The sequence below is a fragment of the Symphalangus syndactylus genome, chromosome 7 (genome assembly GCF_028878055.3).
Source record: "Symphalangus syndactylus isolate Jambi chromosome 7, NHGRI_mSymSyn1-v2.1_pri, whole genome shotgun sequence".
NCBI classification, from domain to species: domain Eukaryota; kingdom Metazoa; phylum Chordata; class Mammalia; order Primates; family Hylobatidae; genus Symphalangus; species Symphalangus syndactylus.
This window is the reverse complement of record NC_072429.2, coordinates 108,395,211-108,414,889: the sequence shown is the minus strand read 5'-3', so window position 1 is coordinate 108,414,889 and position 19,679 is coordinate 108,395,211. Positions and strand designations below refer to the sequence as shown.

Here is a 19,679-nt window from a genome sequence, read left to right as displayed (position 1 = left end):
CTACTTGCTAGTATAGTCTGTGTTCACTAATTGTTTGCTCTCTGCTAGGGGGATACAGAATAGAGTAGTGATGATTTTGTTAAGACTTTTTATTGCAGATTGTTTGTAAATGTATTTTCAAAGGTTTCAGTGTGCCCCTTGCAACAGCAAGCAAACACTTTGGGTGGGATGGGGGGTGAGGGTGGCAAAATTGCCCCAAGTCTTGAAGTTCCATACAGGTATACTTTTCTGGTGTTTAAGGCATATTATGAATCTTATTGTGATGTTTCAGATCCCCACATAAAGGCTGTGTGACCTTCAGCAAGTTACCTGTTGTCTACTTTCCTCACCTGTAAAATAGGAATAATAATTGTACCTCTTTCATATGCTTGATATGAAGATTCAATGAGAATGCCTGTAAGGCACTTTGAACAGGGTGTGAACATAACAAGCCATTTCTAACTATTCCTGAGAGAAACCAGGTCATCTATAACTTATCATTTGTATTTAGAGTTTAGTCACTTAATAAATACCTTTCCTTCTTAAATCACATTACTTAAATAGTCTACAGTGCCCATATGCAAGAATTATTAGAAAAATTTAGGGTTTAGCAGCACACATACCAAACACATGGATAAGTAGGCTAATGATGATGATGAGTATTTACTGTGCCCTTATAGTAGTTCATATTATGATGTTTAATTCTCACAAAATTCCATGTGATAGGTACTCTTTTAGTCCCTTTTTACAGTGAGTAAACGGAGGCGTAGAGAGGTTAAGTGATTGCCTGAGGTCACACTGTCATTAATGAAAGAGCGGATATTTGAGCCCTGAATCTGCTGATGCTAGCACCTGCTCTTAACCACAGCTGTTAAAAACATATTGTCAATTACATGCAGCATGGTTAGTACCACTCAGTATTATGCCAAGTAAATTAAGCAGTTCACTCATTTTGGATGTGAAATATGTAAAAATGGTTCCCAAAATATATACTACAGTGTGTATCTGTATGTCAAATTACAGTCAAGCCGGCTGCTCTCACTTTGTCAGAGGCAGCCATTCAGGAAGCTACTGGGGGATCTCAGGCATAGGCCTGTCTTAGGGCAGTGGTTCTCAAACTTTAGTGTCCATATTCCTGGAGGGCTTATTAAAACCTATATTACTGGGTCTCACGTCTGCCCATAAGTTATTTAATCTTACAAAATGTCATCTCTGCTCCTAAATTAGTCGTCTTCTCGTTCTTCTGAAACAGTGACTCTCAAAGAGTGGCCCCAAACCAGCAGCATCAGCACCACCTGGGAAACATGTTTCTGACTCACTGAGGATGGTTTAAAATCTATCCCATAATTGCCTGACTCGCTCAACAGACATTTAACTTCACAAAGACATTTTGAAGTGACAAGTCATCAGCTCTAACACATAGATGCTTAGATAAAAATCAAAAGATAGAAATTTTTACTTTGCCTGTAACATTTATAAAGCATAGCAGTTACTTCCTCATATAGACTCAAAAAAATTTTTTTCGAGACAGGGCCTTACTCTGTCACCCAGGCTGGAGTGCAGTGGCATGCTCATGGCTCACTGCAGTCTCGACCTCCGGGGCTCAATTGATCTTCCCACCTCAGTCTCCCAAGTAGTGGGACTATAAGCGCATGCCACCATGCCTGGCTAAATTTTTGTATTTTTTTTTTCGGAGATGGGGTTTTACCATTTTACCCAGGCTGTTCTCAAACCCCTGAGCTCAATTGATCTGCCTATCTCAGCCTCCCAAAGTGCTGGGATTACAGACGGGAGCCACTGTACCCAGCTTTAATATAGAGACTTACCTGGTGGCTTCTCCTTCTCCAAAACACTGGGGCTTGCCTTAAAATGAAGATCTTTTCTTCGCTTGCAACTTGGAATTAGGCCTTGGAATTAGGAACAAGTTCTGGGCTGCATTAAACACCAGCACGTACCATCAGGGAAGCTTTCCCCCATCACCCTTCCTCCCCATTTTGGGACAAGAGGTTTCTCCCTCGATGAGGTTGTATGTGTAATCCAGCAACTCTGGGTCAGCTTCTCACATTCATTGGCCCAGCTCCTTGCCAAGTCTAAGTACAGGGTTGTGAAGTGACCTAAGCCAGACTCAACAGGGCATCAGGTAATTCCTGATCTTTGAGGGCTATTCAGGGTCGGAGCTACCATGAGACAAGAGGTCACCTTAGGCATGTTGGACCCTATAATTGGGATAAGCTAAAACAGAGATTCTGGCCGGGCGCTGTGGCTCACGCCTGTAATCCCAGCACTTTGGGAGGCCGAGACGGGCGGATCACGAGGTCAGGAGATCGAGACCATCCTGGCTAACACGGTGAAACCCCGTCTCCACTAAAAATACAAAAAAATTAGCCGGGCGCGGCGGCAGGCGCCTGTAGTCCCAGCTACTCGGGAGGCTTAGGCAGGAGAATGGCGTGAACCCGGGAGGCGGAGCCTGCAGTGAGCCGAGATCGCGCCACTGCACTCCAGCCTGGGAGAAAGAGCGAGACTTCATCTCAAAAAAAAAAAAAAAAAAAAAAGAAAAAACAGAGATTCTAGTTTTACTTTTACTCTCCATAACTACTTTTAATTATTCATAATGACAGGAAGAAGGGTATAAGTACAAATCTGTAAGGACAGGTGATCCACAGAGCATTTCTTTTTGCCTATGGAGTATGTTATTAAGAGTAGATTCCCTCTGGATTTTTTTTTTCTTAGACTCTGGAAATGCAAATACGTGTTTATCAGAATGGAAAATCCAGCTAAACGAGTAACTGGAATAAAGTCAACTCATTTTCTCATTATCGGGAGAATGAAGTATAAATTATGGATAAAAATCACACACTCTAGTATTATATAGCAGTCAGATGAATGCACTACAACTATATGGAGAATTTTCGCAATATAATATTGAATGAAAATTGTCCCAAAGGATTTTATATACATCATGATAAACTATTTATTTTAAAAAGTTAAAAACAAATAAAACAAAAATCCTCAAATTCTACCTTTTAAAAATACATAGATGTGATCATTCTTTGTAAAAGTGAATGCAAGGAAATGGTGAACAGGGGATAAGATAAAGGAAGACCACATAGATGCATGTAAGTTAGTGTCAATGTTCTAGTTTTTGTGATAGGTTGGTGGTTTCTTCATTTATTATATTAAACATAAACAAAACATAAATACCTAAACAGAGCAGTCAGTAAATAAATAAATTAAAGATAGCCTTGCATGGGCCAATGATGAGAGAATGTCAAAAACCAAGAATTATGATTAATCCAGTTCTTTGTATCTGAGACTGTTTTAAAAAATACATTGAGAGAACAGCTTTCTAGGTCACAGAGAAAATAATGAAATGTCACTCACGTATAGAAAAATAGTTCCATGCTTAGTTTCGTATGGCACTTTCTGACCTGCCACTTCCTCACCTCACAAATGTCAGCAGGTTCAGCTCTAAATGGAGATCATGAAGGGCACGGATCAGTAGACCATTAAGGGTTGTCAGTGGAATCACTTCAGACAGAATTGTGGCTGTAGGATCCCTAGAATAGGAAAAATTTGTGCTTCCTTTTCTTTCATTTTCACTTCTCTGAGTAAGGTAATATGTTTGCATATTTTATTAGAGAAGTGGAAGTGGGAATTTTAGAAAATAAAAAAGACCTGTGTGTCAAATATGAGCAACTCTTAACTTGACCAGTGGCAACCACTGGGACCTGTGTCTAAGGAAGGTTTTAAATTTGCCTGCCTCCAAGTTCCCTTTATTGCCCCATTCCCTGCTGTTGCTTCTAATTCTTTCAGCATTACCATCTCTGTATGCTGTTCCCTTCACACCGTGCTGTCTCCACAGCTCTGCACGCTACAGTCCTGAATTGTTGTAAATGGCTTCAAAACCTGGCTAGTTCAGTGTGCCTCCTCCATGAAGTCGTCATGCTTCCAGCAGGAAACAGTCTTTCCCATTGTTAACCTCTCTTAGCACCTAACTTGTGTCCCTCCTAAGACATTTGCCTCTCTCTGAAGGCAGGACTATGGTCTCAGCCCACGTGTGCCAGCAAAGTGCTGGGGAACACACAAATATGAACTGATGTGGAGATAACGGCTCTCACCATGTGTTATTTGTGAGCCACAGACCCTATAAGAAGGGCTGGGTCATTAGCTCCCTGTTGTTTAGTGTGCTGCAGGCCTTCCTGTGAAATTGGGGTATTCAGTCAATACAGCGGAGGATTTACTCATTGATTTATAATCTAAAAGAAGAATTTTTACTGTCCTCTGCCAGGACCATCTTTTATTTTTTTTTATTTTCATGCTTGTTTTGAATCCTTTCTTGCCACTCACACTACACAACAGCCTCGCCTCATTCCTTGTCCCTGTTCTAAGTTCTTCCAGATTTTGGCCTCACATGTGTTGGGACCTAGATATCGTTCAAAGAGGGTAATCATAAGAAGAAGAAGAAAAATAAAAATAATAGTGAAATTTTAAAGTGCTTACTGAGTGCCAGCACTATTTTTACATGTTTTACATATATTGTCTTACATCATCCTTAAAACAACTCTGTAAAATGGATACTATCATTATTCTCCTTTCATAGAAAAAAGTGAAGCTCAGAGAGCTTGTCTTTCCCAAGGTCACACAGCTGGTAACTGAAACTACTAAACCGTATTATTTTTAAAAAGGCAAAGAGAAATAACTTCATAGAGACTGAAAATACAAGTGAGAAAGAGAGAGGAGGGTGAAAGCACATCAAGATATTGGAAGGGCAGCATGGCCGAGTCCAGTGTCGGAACTCTGCTCTGTTTAAATGGGGTGGAGGTGGAGGTCAGTGCTACTGAGAAAATCCAGGGAGTGAGCCACGTGTGAGACAGATGCAACCTTCCTGACACTCTGAGTGCCACTGCCAAGGGAAGGAAGGAACCTGTGGGTCGAGAAGATGGTGTGCCCTGGAGGTTGTCACACAGTGGGGACGAAGATGGGGGTTGAATGGTCAAAGTTGTTAGGACTTAGAGTCAATTAGGAAAAGCCATGTTTAAGTACAGAAGTGAGGTTTAAAAAAAAACAAGCATTATTTTAGGGCCCCATTGGATGTCTTGGCAACGAGTTGTGAATTATATCATCTGTTTCCCAGTAAGTGGGTGTTTTATTCCATTTGTGGTCTAGAATTGCAAGCAGACAGCACCACCTCACTGAAATGAAGAAGAGTGGAGAATGAGGTGACTCCAAAACATTCTCATCTTTTCCTTCTCCCTTATATTCTGGACTGAGTCATAGACTTAAATCCTAGCCCTGTCATGACCTTCTGTCTTTCCTGGTGTCTCACTCCCCATTTTTCTCTCCCAGTCCTTCATCACCTCCTTCCTCCCCTATGAACACCTCCTGCAATGGCACCCCTGCTCTGCACCCAGCACCACCATTAGTGCTGCTCTTCCTGATTTAGGTTTTCCTGCCAGACAGGAGGGCAGGCATCTCATTTTGCTAAACACTGGATACATGCTTCTCCTTAAATAGAAGCAGCAGGCTTTCCAGCTAGTTCTTTTAAAGGGGCAGAAATTCAGTTCACTTCAGTAAATTTGACAAGAAATCAAAGATAAGTAACACGTACAAGTCTGTAAAATACTCAGGGAGGATTTGCTCTGTTATTACTGGGTCCCCAAGATAATGAGCTAGGATGAAGTTTATGACCACAGTGGATGTAACCTTTCCCAGACCTGTTGGGTGAAAGGCAGTGGGGGAAGGGTTGCCCGTTGGACATGCCTGCCACTGGAGTAGTTCCTGAGCTGAGTCAGTGTGGGAGATGACGAATGCCTGTGTGTGGTTCCTTTGATGCTGTGAAGAGTGTCTGCCACGGAAAATCCAGGTTGGCACTGATGGAATAACCCCAACGCAGCGTATGCTGGATTGTGAAATGTTTTTTCTCTGCTGAATGGCATTTGACATGCTCAACAGCACACTGGTTGGCCCCTTCTCTTTTACAACAGGATTATGAGGACTTTGAACCATGAACCAACTGTTAAGTATCCTACTAGCTTTGCAAACCAACATTTGTGTGCATGAGTTTGGCTGGAACTGGCCCAGTTTCAAACAACCTGTGCCTTATGTACATTCCGTTTTTCCCTCCAGTCCTCTGATAATGTATTCACTCCAGGAAAGTGTTCCTGGAGGGCTGTGAGGGTGCAGATCATTCTGTAAATCAAATTCTTCTCTCCTGTGCACTTTGCCCGTGAATTTCTTCCTCTTCCTTTTGCCGGCCTGTCTGTCTTCATTTCTGCTCACTCACTGTTCGCATCACACTGAAGAAAGCTCTTGAAATTTGATAGGACTTGGAGAGAAAGTCCAGGCACTGTTTTACCTTTGGAGCTGGAATTTTTGTGAGAGTTTCCCAGAAATCTGCACTATTATTAAACTTCCCAGATAATCTTCATGCACAGTTAGGTTTAGGGACCACTGCATTATTAATAATAATTTTAAGATTCGTATTTATGAGTGTGTCAAGCACTTTCTATGCATTAACTCAGTTCATTTTCACAGCAACCTAATGGGATGGGAATCATTGTCTTTGCACTTAAAACAGGATCTGACACATGGCAGGTGCTCAATAACTTTTTGCTAAATAAATAATAAGTTAACTTTTTTAAATGTATGTGTATACATATATAAGTAAGGCTTAGATGAGTTAAAAAAAACTTGGTCAAGATACATAACTAGTGACAGGTGGAGCTGGGCTTTATAGCTACTTCTGGTCAGAAACTTTCATTTCTCCTTGTTTATTGAAGTTTCTTTACACCCTCTTTGCTTATCATTTCTCTGATTCACTCTTCTTGTTCAGCAGATGGGTTGCCTGTATTTCTGCTTAGACAGGTAGCTGAGCCAGCCCAAGGTACAGGAGTGAACTGGGTGGCATTGCCTCTGACCCTCTTGGCCTCCTTAAGGCCTCCTCCCTTTCTCAGACCTTCCAAGCTACCTAGCTCAGGAGACTGGGCCCTGCAAAGATGAGAGCTGGAGTAAACCTACTCGTATTTCCCCTGGGACTTTCTGAAGGCAGAGTTCTAAACCACGAGAGACTCTAGAACTTTTTGGAGGCATCCATGGGGAGTCTCTTTTAGAATCAAGATCTTTGGAAACATCCTATCGTACACACACACACACCCTATTGTACACACACACAGAAAGAGAATTAAAAAACAGAAACATGCTCTTTGCTGAACAATGGCAAAAGGAAAACCACCTTTTGTAAAGAGTAATTATAAAAATGTATGAGTAGAAAAAAGCATTTCCTATTATAGGTCTTTTTAAGGGATAGATGTAATCAAGACCTTTTTTGAGAAGCCATCTTCTGGCCTTTGGGCCACTGTACCAGTAGTTTCAGCTAAAATGGTACTATTAAGGGCTTGCTGTATGCCAGGCATTGTTCTAATTTCTTTGCATGTTTCACCTGAATTTCCATAATCTTTTAGCAATACTTAATATTAATAACCTCATCCCTATTTTATAGATGAGGATACTAAGGCTGAGAGAGGGTAAATTCATTCCTCAAGGCACCACAGAGAGCAAGTAGAGGAGCCAAGATTCAAACCCAGGTGTCTCAACCCCAGAACTCTTTTAATACTACATAATATGGTGTGACTACTCTTATTATAAAAAGGTTTTCCTTAAAAAATTTACATTTTTTAAAAGGAAAAATGGATTGTTCATACGTCAGTGCACTCCTATGTATATTTTATATACGAATAATGTGCACATGGTTAGAGAAGCCAAATGGCTCAGAAAGATAATAAAATGAAAATAAGTCTCTTTATATCCACACTTTCCTCTTCCCAAGAGACACTGCTATTAACAGATCATTTTATCCCTCAAGAAAAATGTTCTGTGCATATGGCAGGTTACATATTATCTAAAGATTTATTTACAAAAAAAGCAGACTTGCAATACCCACTTTTCTGCATCTTATTTTTCTCGTCTAATAACAGGTGTTTGATATCTTTTCACTTCGACACACCCAGGATCACGTCACTCCTTTTCATGATGGCAGAGTATTCTCTTAGGCTGCTGCTATACCACCTGATTTAACCAGTCACTCTTGATGGACGACTAGGTCGTCTTTTTGGATCCTTATGTGCAGAATAAATTCCTAGCAGTACAGTTTTCTTTTTTATGCATGTAGCATAATTCACACTCTTACTAACTGTTTTCACAAACCCTTAACAGAGCTGGTATTATCAGACTCTTTTGCCTATCAGATAGATGAAAAAAGTCTCCTTACCTTCATTTATATTTTTAGTGGCATTGATAGATTATTTGGCTTTTCATGTGTATCAGCCATTTGTTTTTCTTTTTCTGTCATCTGCCTAATATGTCTTTGGCCCATTTTTCTGTTAGTTTTTTTTTCTAGTTTTATGAGCTTTTGGTAAATTAAGGAGATTAACCTTTTATCATGTGTTGGAAATATTTTTTCAGTGTATCTATTTGTCTTTGACCTTGCTATTTTCCCATAAGCAGTTTCATTTGATATAATTGGATTTATCAATACAAATTATTCACTTCTAAATACTTTAAGTTCGAACTTCTCTTCTTTTGTGTTTAGCTGTTTATGTGTGTGTGTGTGTGTTATTTTAAGTATATGGCAGCTCTGTCAATTGACCATCAATCAGAATGAAGAAAACTATTTTCTGAAACTATGATATAAATGGAAATTACATTTACAATTTTTCAGGAATACTTTTATTCTCAAATGCAAAAAAACCCTGTATATGTATCTTATCAATGTATTGATCATTTAACCAAATATTCCCTTTCTGAGATAAATACCTATATGGGGTTCAGGAAAGTAATTTGCAAAAACTAAAACAAAAACCCTGTTTAGGCTGTGAAGCGTTTCTTGGATACCTTGGCTGGGCCCCCCAAGCCTTAGCAGCTAAGAGTCAGTTCTACTGAATATACTTTAGAGCAGCTTCTTTTAATAGTGTTTTCTATAATTGCATGTGTCCATTGCTCCTGCTGCTCCTTAATAGCTGTGCTTAGCTTCAGTGAAAATGGTTCCTCTCTCCTCCCTGGAGACCTGTAAATTTAAAAATCTGTGTATTTTGGGGGGATGGGTGGAGAAGGCAGATGGGAGAGAAGGGGTGGGAACTAGGTGGGGTTTTTTTTTTTTAATTTACTGCCTCTATTTGAGGTGGTCCAACCTGAATTAATTTGATAGCTTTGCAGTGATAAAGGGTAAGAGAGGGCTTGGGATTACTTAAATCAGTGTTTTAGAATGGCTTAATACTGCTTAGTAGATCTCAGGATTGCTCTACACTGTGATGTTCTGTTGTATGAGGACTGCTCCATATCTTGAAAACAGGCAAAATTAATAATGTCCTAAGAGACCAGATTACAGGCAGTGCTTTAAAAATAAGTCTAGTTAGTTATCAGTTTGGGCACGTATTCTTTTTGTTTTCATTTTTCCTTCCTTTTCTAATTCCCTGGCGTTAGCATACATGCACAGAACGCTTATTATCCTAACGTTATAAATAAAAGGAATATCTCTCAAAAGAGTTCAGCAGTGCTATGAAAACAAAAAACTGCCAGAACTTCTGGAGGTCACTGGGCATAGCTCCTTGAGAGTTGGAAAATGCCTTCTGCAGCAGGATGCTTAGTCACCAAGTGTTTGGCATCAGAGCATTGTCTTAAAGGTCATCAAATTCATCCTGTCTGTTCAGTCCTGGGATAACACTCCACTAACCTGGCAGCTGATCGAAAACAATATTGATGAGGAACAAAGACTGTTGATGAGGATGAAATTCATTCTTTACAAGAAACCCATGAAGCAGGTGCTATGAGTATCATCTTTATTTAACCAATTAGGAAACTGGGACACAGAGAAGTGAAGTAACTTGGCTAAAACTTTCCACCTAATATGGGTTAGGGGCAGGCTTTGAATCCAGGCTGTCTAGCTGAGGTCCTATGTTTTCTCTTTTTGTTTGTTTTGTTTGTTGTTTTTGTTTTTGTTTTGTTTTGTTGTGTTTTTTGAGACGGAGTCTTGCTCTGTCACCCAGGCTGGAGTGCAGTGGCATGATCTTGGCTCACTGCAGCCTCTGACTCCCTGGTTCAAGCGATTCTCCTGCCTCAGCTTCCCAAGTAGCTAGGATTACAGGCGCTCACCACCACACCCAGCTAATTTTTGTATTTTTAGTAGAGACAGGGTTTCGCCATGTTAGCCAGGCTGGTTTCGAACTCCTGACCTCAGGTGATCCACCCACCTTGGCCTCCCAAAGTGCTGGGATTACAAGCATGAGTCACCAAGCCCAGCTGAGGTTCTACGTTTTTAGGTTAGGTACTCTGTGCGTGATTTTAATAACCCAAAAGAGCACTGAAAACAATACCCTAGTTGCATACACTGTTTAAAGGAAATGAATAAAGAATGCCTCTCTTTCCTTGTATCTTTGTTGCCAACTACTAGATAAATGGTGGTGGGGGTGGGGGTGGGGGATGTGATTAGGTCTCCAGCTTTTCTCTTAGTTATTTTGCTTAGTACGTGAAGAAAGTATATCAGATGATGTATTACATTTAGCTTTCCTGTGTATCCCTTAAAAAGAGTTCACTGATTTTTGCACTGCATTAACCAGGTTACGTTTTATAAATTCATGAACTGAAATAGTTGTGAAGTAGTATATACATTTTTCACTATCATACTATTCAAATAGGCCTGAATACAGCTGCAGGGACCTGAATGTGCCTTCAAAGCTCTTTCAGATGTACAGAAGGTAAGAGAGAAAAGTGCTGAAACAAAGTGACCTTAGGCCCTGCAAATACATAAAAGTCAATACATTGAGTTCCAGTAGCAATAAAATATAGAACAAAGTTGTCCTTTTAGTTAAGAGAACATAATTACCACACATCAGAAGCACCATGGGGTAACAATGGATTTTCCGCAATTATCTGTTCCTGTTCTAGAATTTCTGCTTTTAGGCAAACAGTTCAATTATAATCGATGGGCTTTTGTGAAAGGAATGAAAGCTGAGTGTTTTTCAGAGTAATAATTTCACATTAAAAAATAATATATTAAGTCTGATGGCTGTAACTGCAGGATCTATTTTTGAAAATTGCCTACCTTTATCATTTAATAACCAACCTGATAATTTACTAGCAAACAAAGCTGGTTGAGTTAGGCTGTCAGGAATCTCATGTTGCTGGACTGCATTACCAATCATGAATCCTTCAGATTGCAAACTACTACATTTTAACCAGTGCATTCCTTAGAGTCAACTGATGAAGTTTGGGGAGCTTCTAGGAGCTCATTACATCATTAGACAAAGTCTCTGCAATCCAGAGGGAATAGCTGGTCTCAGTTCTGATAAACTGCCATGCTAATCTTCCCAGAATTCTACTGGGAGCCGGGAGTCACTGCTGTCATTTGGCTAATGGGTCATTCTTGGTCTCTTTCCTAGAGACCTGGACTTCCTAGAGGCTGGAGTTCCTGAGAGCTCCTGGAAACCAGGGAAAGGATTTTTTTTTCTCTCTGCCTTGTGATTACCTACCTTCCTCTCTAGCAAAACTAATAGAGGCCATCAGAAAGAGAAATCTGTTCCCTAGTAGGCCAGAGTCTGGCCACATCTTGTACCTATGGTTCTTGTTGGCCTGTTAGAGAGATGGTAATGTATAGTTTCTTTAAGAACTTCTCCTTTTCCCCTGCTTCTTCCTGCTGCCTTTCTGAGGACAAAGCATAGTATGGGAGAAGCAGCATGAAGATTTGGTCCTGGACAGGATTTATCACCTACAAGCTTCAGGCAAACAGCTTCAGTTTTCTCAATAGTAAAATAGTGAGATTAATGTCTATTTTACAAAGATGTCAAGATTAGCATCGTGAACAGGGCCTGGGACCTAGTAAACACTCAATAAATAGTCATTATTATGATAATTATTGTTCACTGCTTGTTAGAAAATCAAGGATTTAGGCTATTCATATTTTCTTCAGCTCAGAAATGTGAGCTGGCTCTGGGTTCTAGACCAGAAATGGCATAAATTGTGTTGTAGGGGTTGAGCAACAAGGTCAAATTAAACTGTATACCTAGAGTTGTTTTTCAAAAGCACATGGTACTTTACGTTTTTAAAAAATTCATTTTCTTCTTCTCATTGTTCTAGCTTGCCTCTTCCACCTCCCCTCACTTCCCCAGGCAGTGTATGGGAATGTTTCCATTATTACTCTTTCAGAACTACATATTTCTGTTAGAATGAATTTATATAATTTATTTTACTGCACAGCATGTTTATAATTACACACCCACCTGTAGTCTGTACTCAAAGTATCATGTGATCTTTGCAAACTAATGAACATCCCTACCTGTAATCCCACCCTGAAGCTAAAATTCCAAATTTCACTTTCTATCACTGTTAAATTTCTGCTTTTCCGTTAAGGATCTATTCTTTAAAGAAAAACCAAAACTGCAGTCAGAGAAAGTCAGCCCTCAGATAGTGCCAGTGCAGCAGTCTGGGAGCCCAGGCTTTGCTCTTTCCTGACTGCCTCTCACTGGTTAACTGTCTCCAAACCTAAAGTGCCAAATTGAAGTATGAGTAGCTGACTACAGAAGCCCAAAGATAAACTCTCTTGGAAAAGCTACTCTTGGACTGATAAGTATTGTATTTTTCTTTTGCTTGAAGTAGGGTAAGCCCGTTATTGTAGAGTGAGAGCCTCACGTACGGGAGAACAGTGCATTTCTTGACGCACTTGGTCACTGTCGACGGTGTCTGCAGGAAGACTGGCCTCTTCACGAAACCAGCATGACTGTGCATCTTAGCTGTGTTTATGAAATGATGTCCTTGTGCTGGGCTTTCTCTTGACTGCTTTGAGGAAAATGCTGTGAGCCTGGAAGCTCTGGAATCTTGGCATTTGCCAATAGTTTGCAAAAGCAGGGAGCAGGGACCTGGAAGGCAGGGAACTGGCCAGTGTGTTCTCCGGTTTCCTTTCCCTCACGCTTCTCTCTCCCCTGTTGTTTTTCAGGTAGTGAAGCTGATTTTAGCTCCTCGAGCAGCACAGGCAGCATTTCCGCTCCTGAGGTCCATATGTCGACTGCGGGAAGCAAGCGGTCTTCTTCTTCACGCAAGTAGGCACCATCTCCTGCTCTGTAATTAAGACGCTTTACACAGGTGACTCACCTGCTGTGCATCCGTAGAACCACCCGGATTACTGTCCGTTCATATTTTATTATTCAATGAGGCTTTTTGTTTTGTTTTTTTACAGTGATTTTGAATTGGTAGTTTTTCCTGCCTTGCCAACTGTGGTCACATGGCTCACCTGTGTTTGTCCATCCATGGCTGTCTCCCATGCGGCCCTTGACTCTATGCCCACTCCTCCTTCTGTCCCTTCTCTCTTTCTGTCACTCACCTGTGTACTCATCTGCATAGAAAGCTAGTGGTCTCCCACTTCCCTCCTACCTCCCCTCCGTGAATCTATGAGTCTCATAGCTGTGAAGCCTCTGACTTCACCCTTCTATTCTTCTAGCTGGACTTCCATTTTTAACCTCTGTGAAGGAAGCAGCTACTCCCTGACCATTCGCAGCATTTACCTGGGGAAGGAGTGAAGAAAGTGTAGTAGAGTTCATAGGCATGGTGGCCACCCCATAGAGCACACTAGCTGGGTGTGTGGGCTCTGAAGCCGGGCTGCCTTGGCTCAAATGTCAGCACCACCAACTCCAGGCTGTGTGGCTCTGAGCAAGTTGTTTAACCGCTCCATGCCTCGTTTACCTTATCTGTGAAATAGACCTACCCACCTCAGAGGGTTTATTGTTAGGATTAAACAAGTTAATAAAAGTAAAATGCTGAGTCAGAGCATGGAGCATAGCAAGCATCAAACAATGCTCTCCATTGATGTTCTCTGAATTGGTGGAGAGGACTATGAGACATGGGAGCCACTATTCACATTCAGTGGGGGGACTGTAAGCCCCAGGATTCTGTGATTGCCACCAGTGGCTTTATTCATTTAACAAGTATTTATTGGGCATCTACTATGAGGAAACAAAAGTCCACAAAATTATATTCACTGTAGTAGGTCAAGAAGGACAATAAATTGAAAAATAATATAATTATTTTTAAAAACACTCAGGGGAAGGAGATAGGGAGTAATGTGGTTTGTGGTACATTTTAGCTTGGTGGGTCCTAGGATACCTCAGTGATGAACTGAGCTCTGAGCAGAGACTTAAAGAAAGCTATGGAGGGAGCCACAGAACGTGAGGGGACCTGGCTTCTGACTTTGTCATGTCATTTGATTCTCCTGGGCCACGGTGTCCAAAAGACAGTTGGACTGTGTGACTTTTTAAGGTCTCTTCCTGGAGAAAATCTATTTAGTTTACAAAAGCCTGCCTTTCCAGGACTCAGCAAGCAAATATTTTCTATTTCTCTTGGGTGAGCTGAAGATTTAGCAGATGTTTATAAGGTGACCTGAGACCCCCAGGGCACAGTTTTATCATTAAAAATACAGCTGAAGCCAGACAAACCTGTAACAAAAGAGTGAAGTCTACAGTAATAAAGCACAATTGTTCTATCCCCGGTCCCCACCCACCACCACCATTTTGGCAATAAAGTGCCTCTGGGATTATAGGACATGAATGTAAACATTCTGTGTAAATCAGATGTGGCTTGCTCTGAGAATAAACCATTTATATAACCCATTCAAGAAATTATGACATACACATGGAACAAAGTATCAAACAATATAGAAAGGCAAAAAGATAAAAAAGGAAGGCCTGTAGATGAAGCCAATTTAAATATTTCAAAGGAATTTGTGTTTGTGGTTAAATTCCAAGGTTGTGTCAATAATACAGAGTGACTAAGAGAAAATATTCTAGTCTAGAATTCATGGTCAAAATTTGATATATTAAACATAAAGTAGCCAAATATAATTATATGCAAATCAGATGAATGCTTATATTAGTATCTGTTATAGCCAAGCAATAATAGACTTCAAAAGCTTAACAAAAATTAATAGATGGAAAATTGAAAATGGCAGTGTTCTATCTATTATCCTCAGTTTTTAAAAATCTCAGCTGGGTGCAATGGCTCACGCCTATAATCCCAGCACTTTTAGGAGGCCAAGGCAGGTGGATCAATTGAGTTCAGGAGTTCAAGACCAGCCTGGCTAATATGGTGAAACCCTGTCTGTACTAAAAACAACAACAAAAAAAATTAGCCTGGCATGTAGGTGGGTGCCTGTTATCCCAGCTACTCAGAAAGTTGAGGCAGGAGAATTGCTTGAACCTGAGAGGCGGAGGTTGCACTGAGTCAAGATCGCACCACTGCACTCCAGTCCTGGGCAACAGAACAAGACTGTTTCAAATAAATAAATAAATAAAAGAATCTCACCCAGGCACAGAGTACCATCAGTAGATTTTGGTCATGGACTATCTCAGGAATTTCACATAAATTTTGTGTTCTGGAGGGCCATGCATTGGGGCGGGGCGGGGGGCAGCTCCTCTAGAGTAGCCTGGTATCTCTGCCGAACTCTGTAGTAGCTTGTGATCCTTTCAATTGGCTGCTTCCCCATGTAGTGAATGAATTTTCTCTGTGGAGAATTAGCTCCCTGAAGGAAGGCTAACAGGAAGATTGGTCAATCAGTGGGAAATGTGAGAAACAGGTGGAGTTGGTGACAATATTTTTGACAAGTTATTTTTAAAACAAAAGCTTTAAAGGCTTACAGATTATCTTGTCTCATAGAAGGGCAACTCTGCTGATATTTCTAAGGAATTATCTTTCTTAAACTAAAACATGAATCTGTTTGGAAGATAAAAATTAGACAGAAAAAGAAAACCCTTGGGATTTGGAGTCAGACAGACCTGGGATTGAGGTTAGCCTCCATTATTTATCAGGTGTATGACCCCAAGCTTCAGTTTCCTGTGTTGGGATATGGGATAATAATAGCACCTTATCTCACTGAGTTAAATGAGATGATATGTGTAAGTGCTTGACATGATGCCCAGAACTTAGTGAAAGTGTTGGTAAAAGGTGGTTTTTGTCAGTAGGGGTGAAAGTAATACTAAGAGACATGGTACTGTTGCTGTTGCTGCTGCTGCTGCTGCTGCTGCTGGTTATGATGGTAATCATGGTGGTAGTGATTATATTAGTCTGCTAGGGCTGCATAACCCAGTACCATAGACTGGATGGCCTAAACAACAGAAATGTATTTACCCACAGTTCTGGAAAAGGGAAGTCTGATACCAACATGTCTGCAGGGTTGGCTTCTTCTGAGGCTCCTCTCCTTGGCTTGTAGTGGCCATCTTCTCCCTGTGTCTCTACGTCATCTTCCTTCTGTTTATGTCTGTTCAAATTCCTTCTTTGTATAAGGACACTAGTTAAACTGGATTAGGACCCACCCTAACTGCCTCATTTTAACTTAATCACTGTTTTAAAACCCCGTTATTCCGTGGTACTGGGAGTTAGGGCCTCAACATATCAATTTGCAGTGGGTGACACAGTTCAACCCTAGATCATGGTGATGATGGTGATGATGATGATGATAATGATGATGATGATGATGATGATGATGATGGTGATAATGATATTACCTGAAGTCCAGAGCCATGGTCAGGGAATCGAAATTCACCTGAGTCACTCATGAGGTTTCATCTTCACTCGTCTGTCTCTGACCTTCTAGTTACGTATTCAGGTTTGTAGAAGGGTTCAGGGTCAGCAGAATTTTCTTTCCTCTTTGTGGACTGCGTTTTTCTTGTCCACCAGACCAAAGGATCTGGGATGGGCTGAAGAGGACAGCATTGGGTTTGACGGTTCATGGCCATGACAAACATGGAATCTCAGTGTCTCCTTTGAAAATGTTTCCTATCAATACCTATAATGAGTTTGCATCTACATATGTTAGCATTTGAACTACTAAGAGAACTGATATTTTTAAGCATGTTACTTCTTTTTAAAAAGTTAGCTCTTACAAACTGTCTGATAATTTATTTCCTGATCAATATTCCGAAGGCACCGGAAACAGCGCTAGGGTCACAGAAAGTCCTCAGTGGAAGTTAACTTGTAATAAAATTCCCCAGGTCAAAATATGGGACAGCTCTTTACATTCCCGCCTAATGTGTAATAGCTAATCCTCCATATTTCTCATAATCAGATTAAGAAATAGTCTGGTTGATGCCAGACTTAGAAGTGAAGCATGGAAAAGAAAATGCACACCAGGGTACATGTTCCTTTCAGCTACTCATGAAGTTCTTTCTACCATGGCTGCTGAAGTTGGTTTTGTCACAAAGCCATCAGCCCATCTGTTCCGTATAAAGTGTCCTCTTCTCACGAAGAGAAGAGCGGCATTCATTTGGATGATTTCAGAAGGAAATAACTTTAACTTTAGAACTTGGTTACGTTTTATTATGTATGATTTGCCAGGTTGACAGCCAGTTGCAATTATATTTGATTGTAAATAAGTAATCATGGTTTTGAAGCCAAGTATACCCACACGCACACTCGCATTCACATTTACACACACTTCTCATTAAGGTCAGTTGGATACAGCTGTAATGAAAATTGCAAAGAAAGGATTGTCAGAAAGCAGTACTACTATATGAAAGCTATCTTGTTTTCTCTTTTTTTTTTTTTTGCCATCAAGTAATATTCCTGACATAGAACTTTATCCTGTTTAAGTAATTTCAACATTCTCAAGATGCTTCCTTACACTAGTAGGTGTCAAATCTCTGTAACAGGATTAATGGTGAAGTTTGAACAAGTTTATTCTCTAATAATACTCTACAGTTGAGTTACCCTTAATAGCTTGTGGAATGTACTCACACGCATTCTTTCATTTGATTTTCACATCAATTCTGTGAGGAAGGTAGGAAAGGGGTGTGTGTGTGCATGTTTTGATCCCCATGTTAAGTGGCTCACTTGCCTAAGTTCCTACTAAGTGGCAGTGCCAATGACTCACACCTGGTTTATTTATTCAGCAGTCCTTTAGGGAACACTTTCCATGTATCAAAAGTAGGAGGATAGAAAGAACAGGCTGTTTCTGCCCTCAAGGTTGCCCTAGCCTAGCAGGAAGGACAAATAAGTATGCAGTTGTGACGCCATGTGAGAAGTCCAATGGTAGAAGTTTGCACAGAGTTTTAGGGAGCATTAAGGAGTGCACCTATACTGGCCTAGGAAAGGAAGAATACAGAGAAGGCTCTTTAGAGTAGGTTCCCATCAGTCTCAAAGTAGGAAGTATCCTGGTATCCAGGGGCTTAGAGAAGGGAGCAGGTGAACATTCTAAGCAGAGGAGATTATGAGTTCAAAAACCTAAGGATGGTCAAGCATGGATCCTTCAGGAAACTGTAAGTGATTTGGAATGCTGTAGTACAGAGGGAGGAGGGAGGAGTGGTGGAGGATGGGGTTGGATGGAGTAGTGGGATTGGACCTTGTGAGCCGTCTTAAGGAGGCTGGCCTTTGTTCTGGAGGCAGTGGGGAACCATTGCAAGGCTTTGAGGAGGACGGTGAATCAGATTCCGTTTTGAAAGGCCACTCCAGCCACAAGCCAACCTTCTACTGGAGGGAGCGAGGCAAGAGGCAGGAGAACCAAGATGGGGCTGTTACAGTATTTCAGCAGTTAAATGACAAAGGTTGTCTTAAGTCATTGGGGCTAGAAAAAAATGAAAAAAAATTTTAAGTAATCAAAATTACTGATGATGCATTTATGTGTGCTCTGTTTATCTGCCCTGTTTTCTCCTCCTCCTTTATGGGCTACCACCTTCCTCCGTCCTCCAAATGAACCACATTAATTTTCTTACCCTGACATGAACCAAATGCAAATATTTCTAAACTGAAACGGGTGGACTAGAACAAAAACCACATCTTGAAAACAGCCTCCAAAATAAACCTGAGCTAAATCAATATTCTACATTGTGTATGTTCTTAGCAGGCTATTGGGTGTAATCCAAAACAAGCTTTATGGTCAGAAACTATTTGAAAGAACAACAGAGGGAGAGGTTGCTTGTGCTGATGACACAAGGAGAGGAAATACCAGGCAGGTGGGAAGAAGGCCGCTCCTAAGGACAGTCTACACGAATAATTGTATTGCCCCTTTGAACTCTATAAATTGGATTTCCTTAGATTTAAGGAGTAAGACATTATCCCTTGGGCATCTGTAGCCCCAAGGATTTTAACATTTTTCATGCTTTTCTCCCAGTCGAGGTCCTCATGGGCGGAATAATGGAGCTTCGTCACACAAGCCTGGCAGCAGCCCATCATCCCCGCGGGAAAAGGACCTTCTGTCCATGCTGTGCAGGAATCAGCTGAGCCCTGTCAATATCCATCCCAGTTATGCACCTTCTTCCCCAAGCAGTAGCAACTCAGGCTCCTACAAAGGAAGCGACTGTAGCCCCATCATGAGGTGAGTCCTGCTCACCTAATTCATGCATCTTAGTTTGTCCTACTTGGTAAGCTTTTCTTTAAAAAAGAAAAAAAATTTATACAACTCTTGATCCCTTGCCTGATTCTACAAGACACTGCATTTTTCTTTCCCACATTTGGCTCATTCCTCAAGGGCTGCTGCAGAAAGAGCGCAAGCCACAATTTCTAACAAGGCACAGCAATCTAAGCAGTTCCTGAATAGGGAGAGAAAATGCCACAGAGGCAGCAGGAGGCTGAGGCAGGAGAATTGCTTGAACCTGGGAGGCAGAGGTTCCAGTGAACCGAGATCGCGCCACTGAACTCCAGCCTGGGCAACAGAGCAAGACTCCATCTCAAAC

General features: G+C 41.0%; 1 protein-coding gene across 9 annotated transcripts in view; it reads left to right on the top strand.

Moving 5' to 3' along the window:
* The window catches only part of SYBU (syntabulin), a 117,782-nt gene that overhangs the window by 92,857 nt on the left and 5,246 nt on the right, over positions 1-19,679 (top strand). For all 9 annotated transcript variants that reach the window (XM_055287078.2, XM_055287081.2, XM_055287080.1 and 6 more), the window contains 2 exons: positions 12,962-13,064; positions 19,118-19,321. In XM_055287078.2, coding sequence (XP_055143053.1) covers positions 12,962-13,064; positions 19,118-19,321 — 307 coding nt within the window. The remainder of the gene's footprint in view (positions 1-12,961; positions 13,065-19,117; positions 19,322-19,679) is intronic.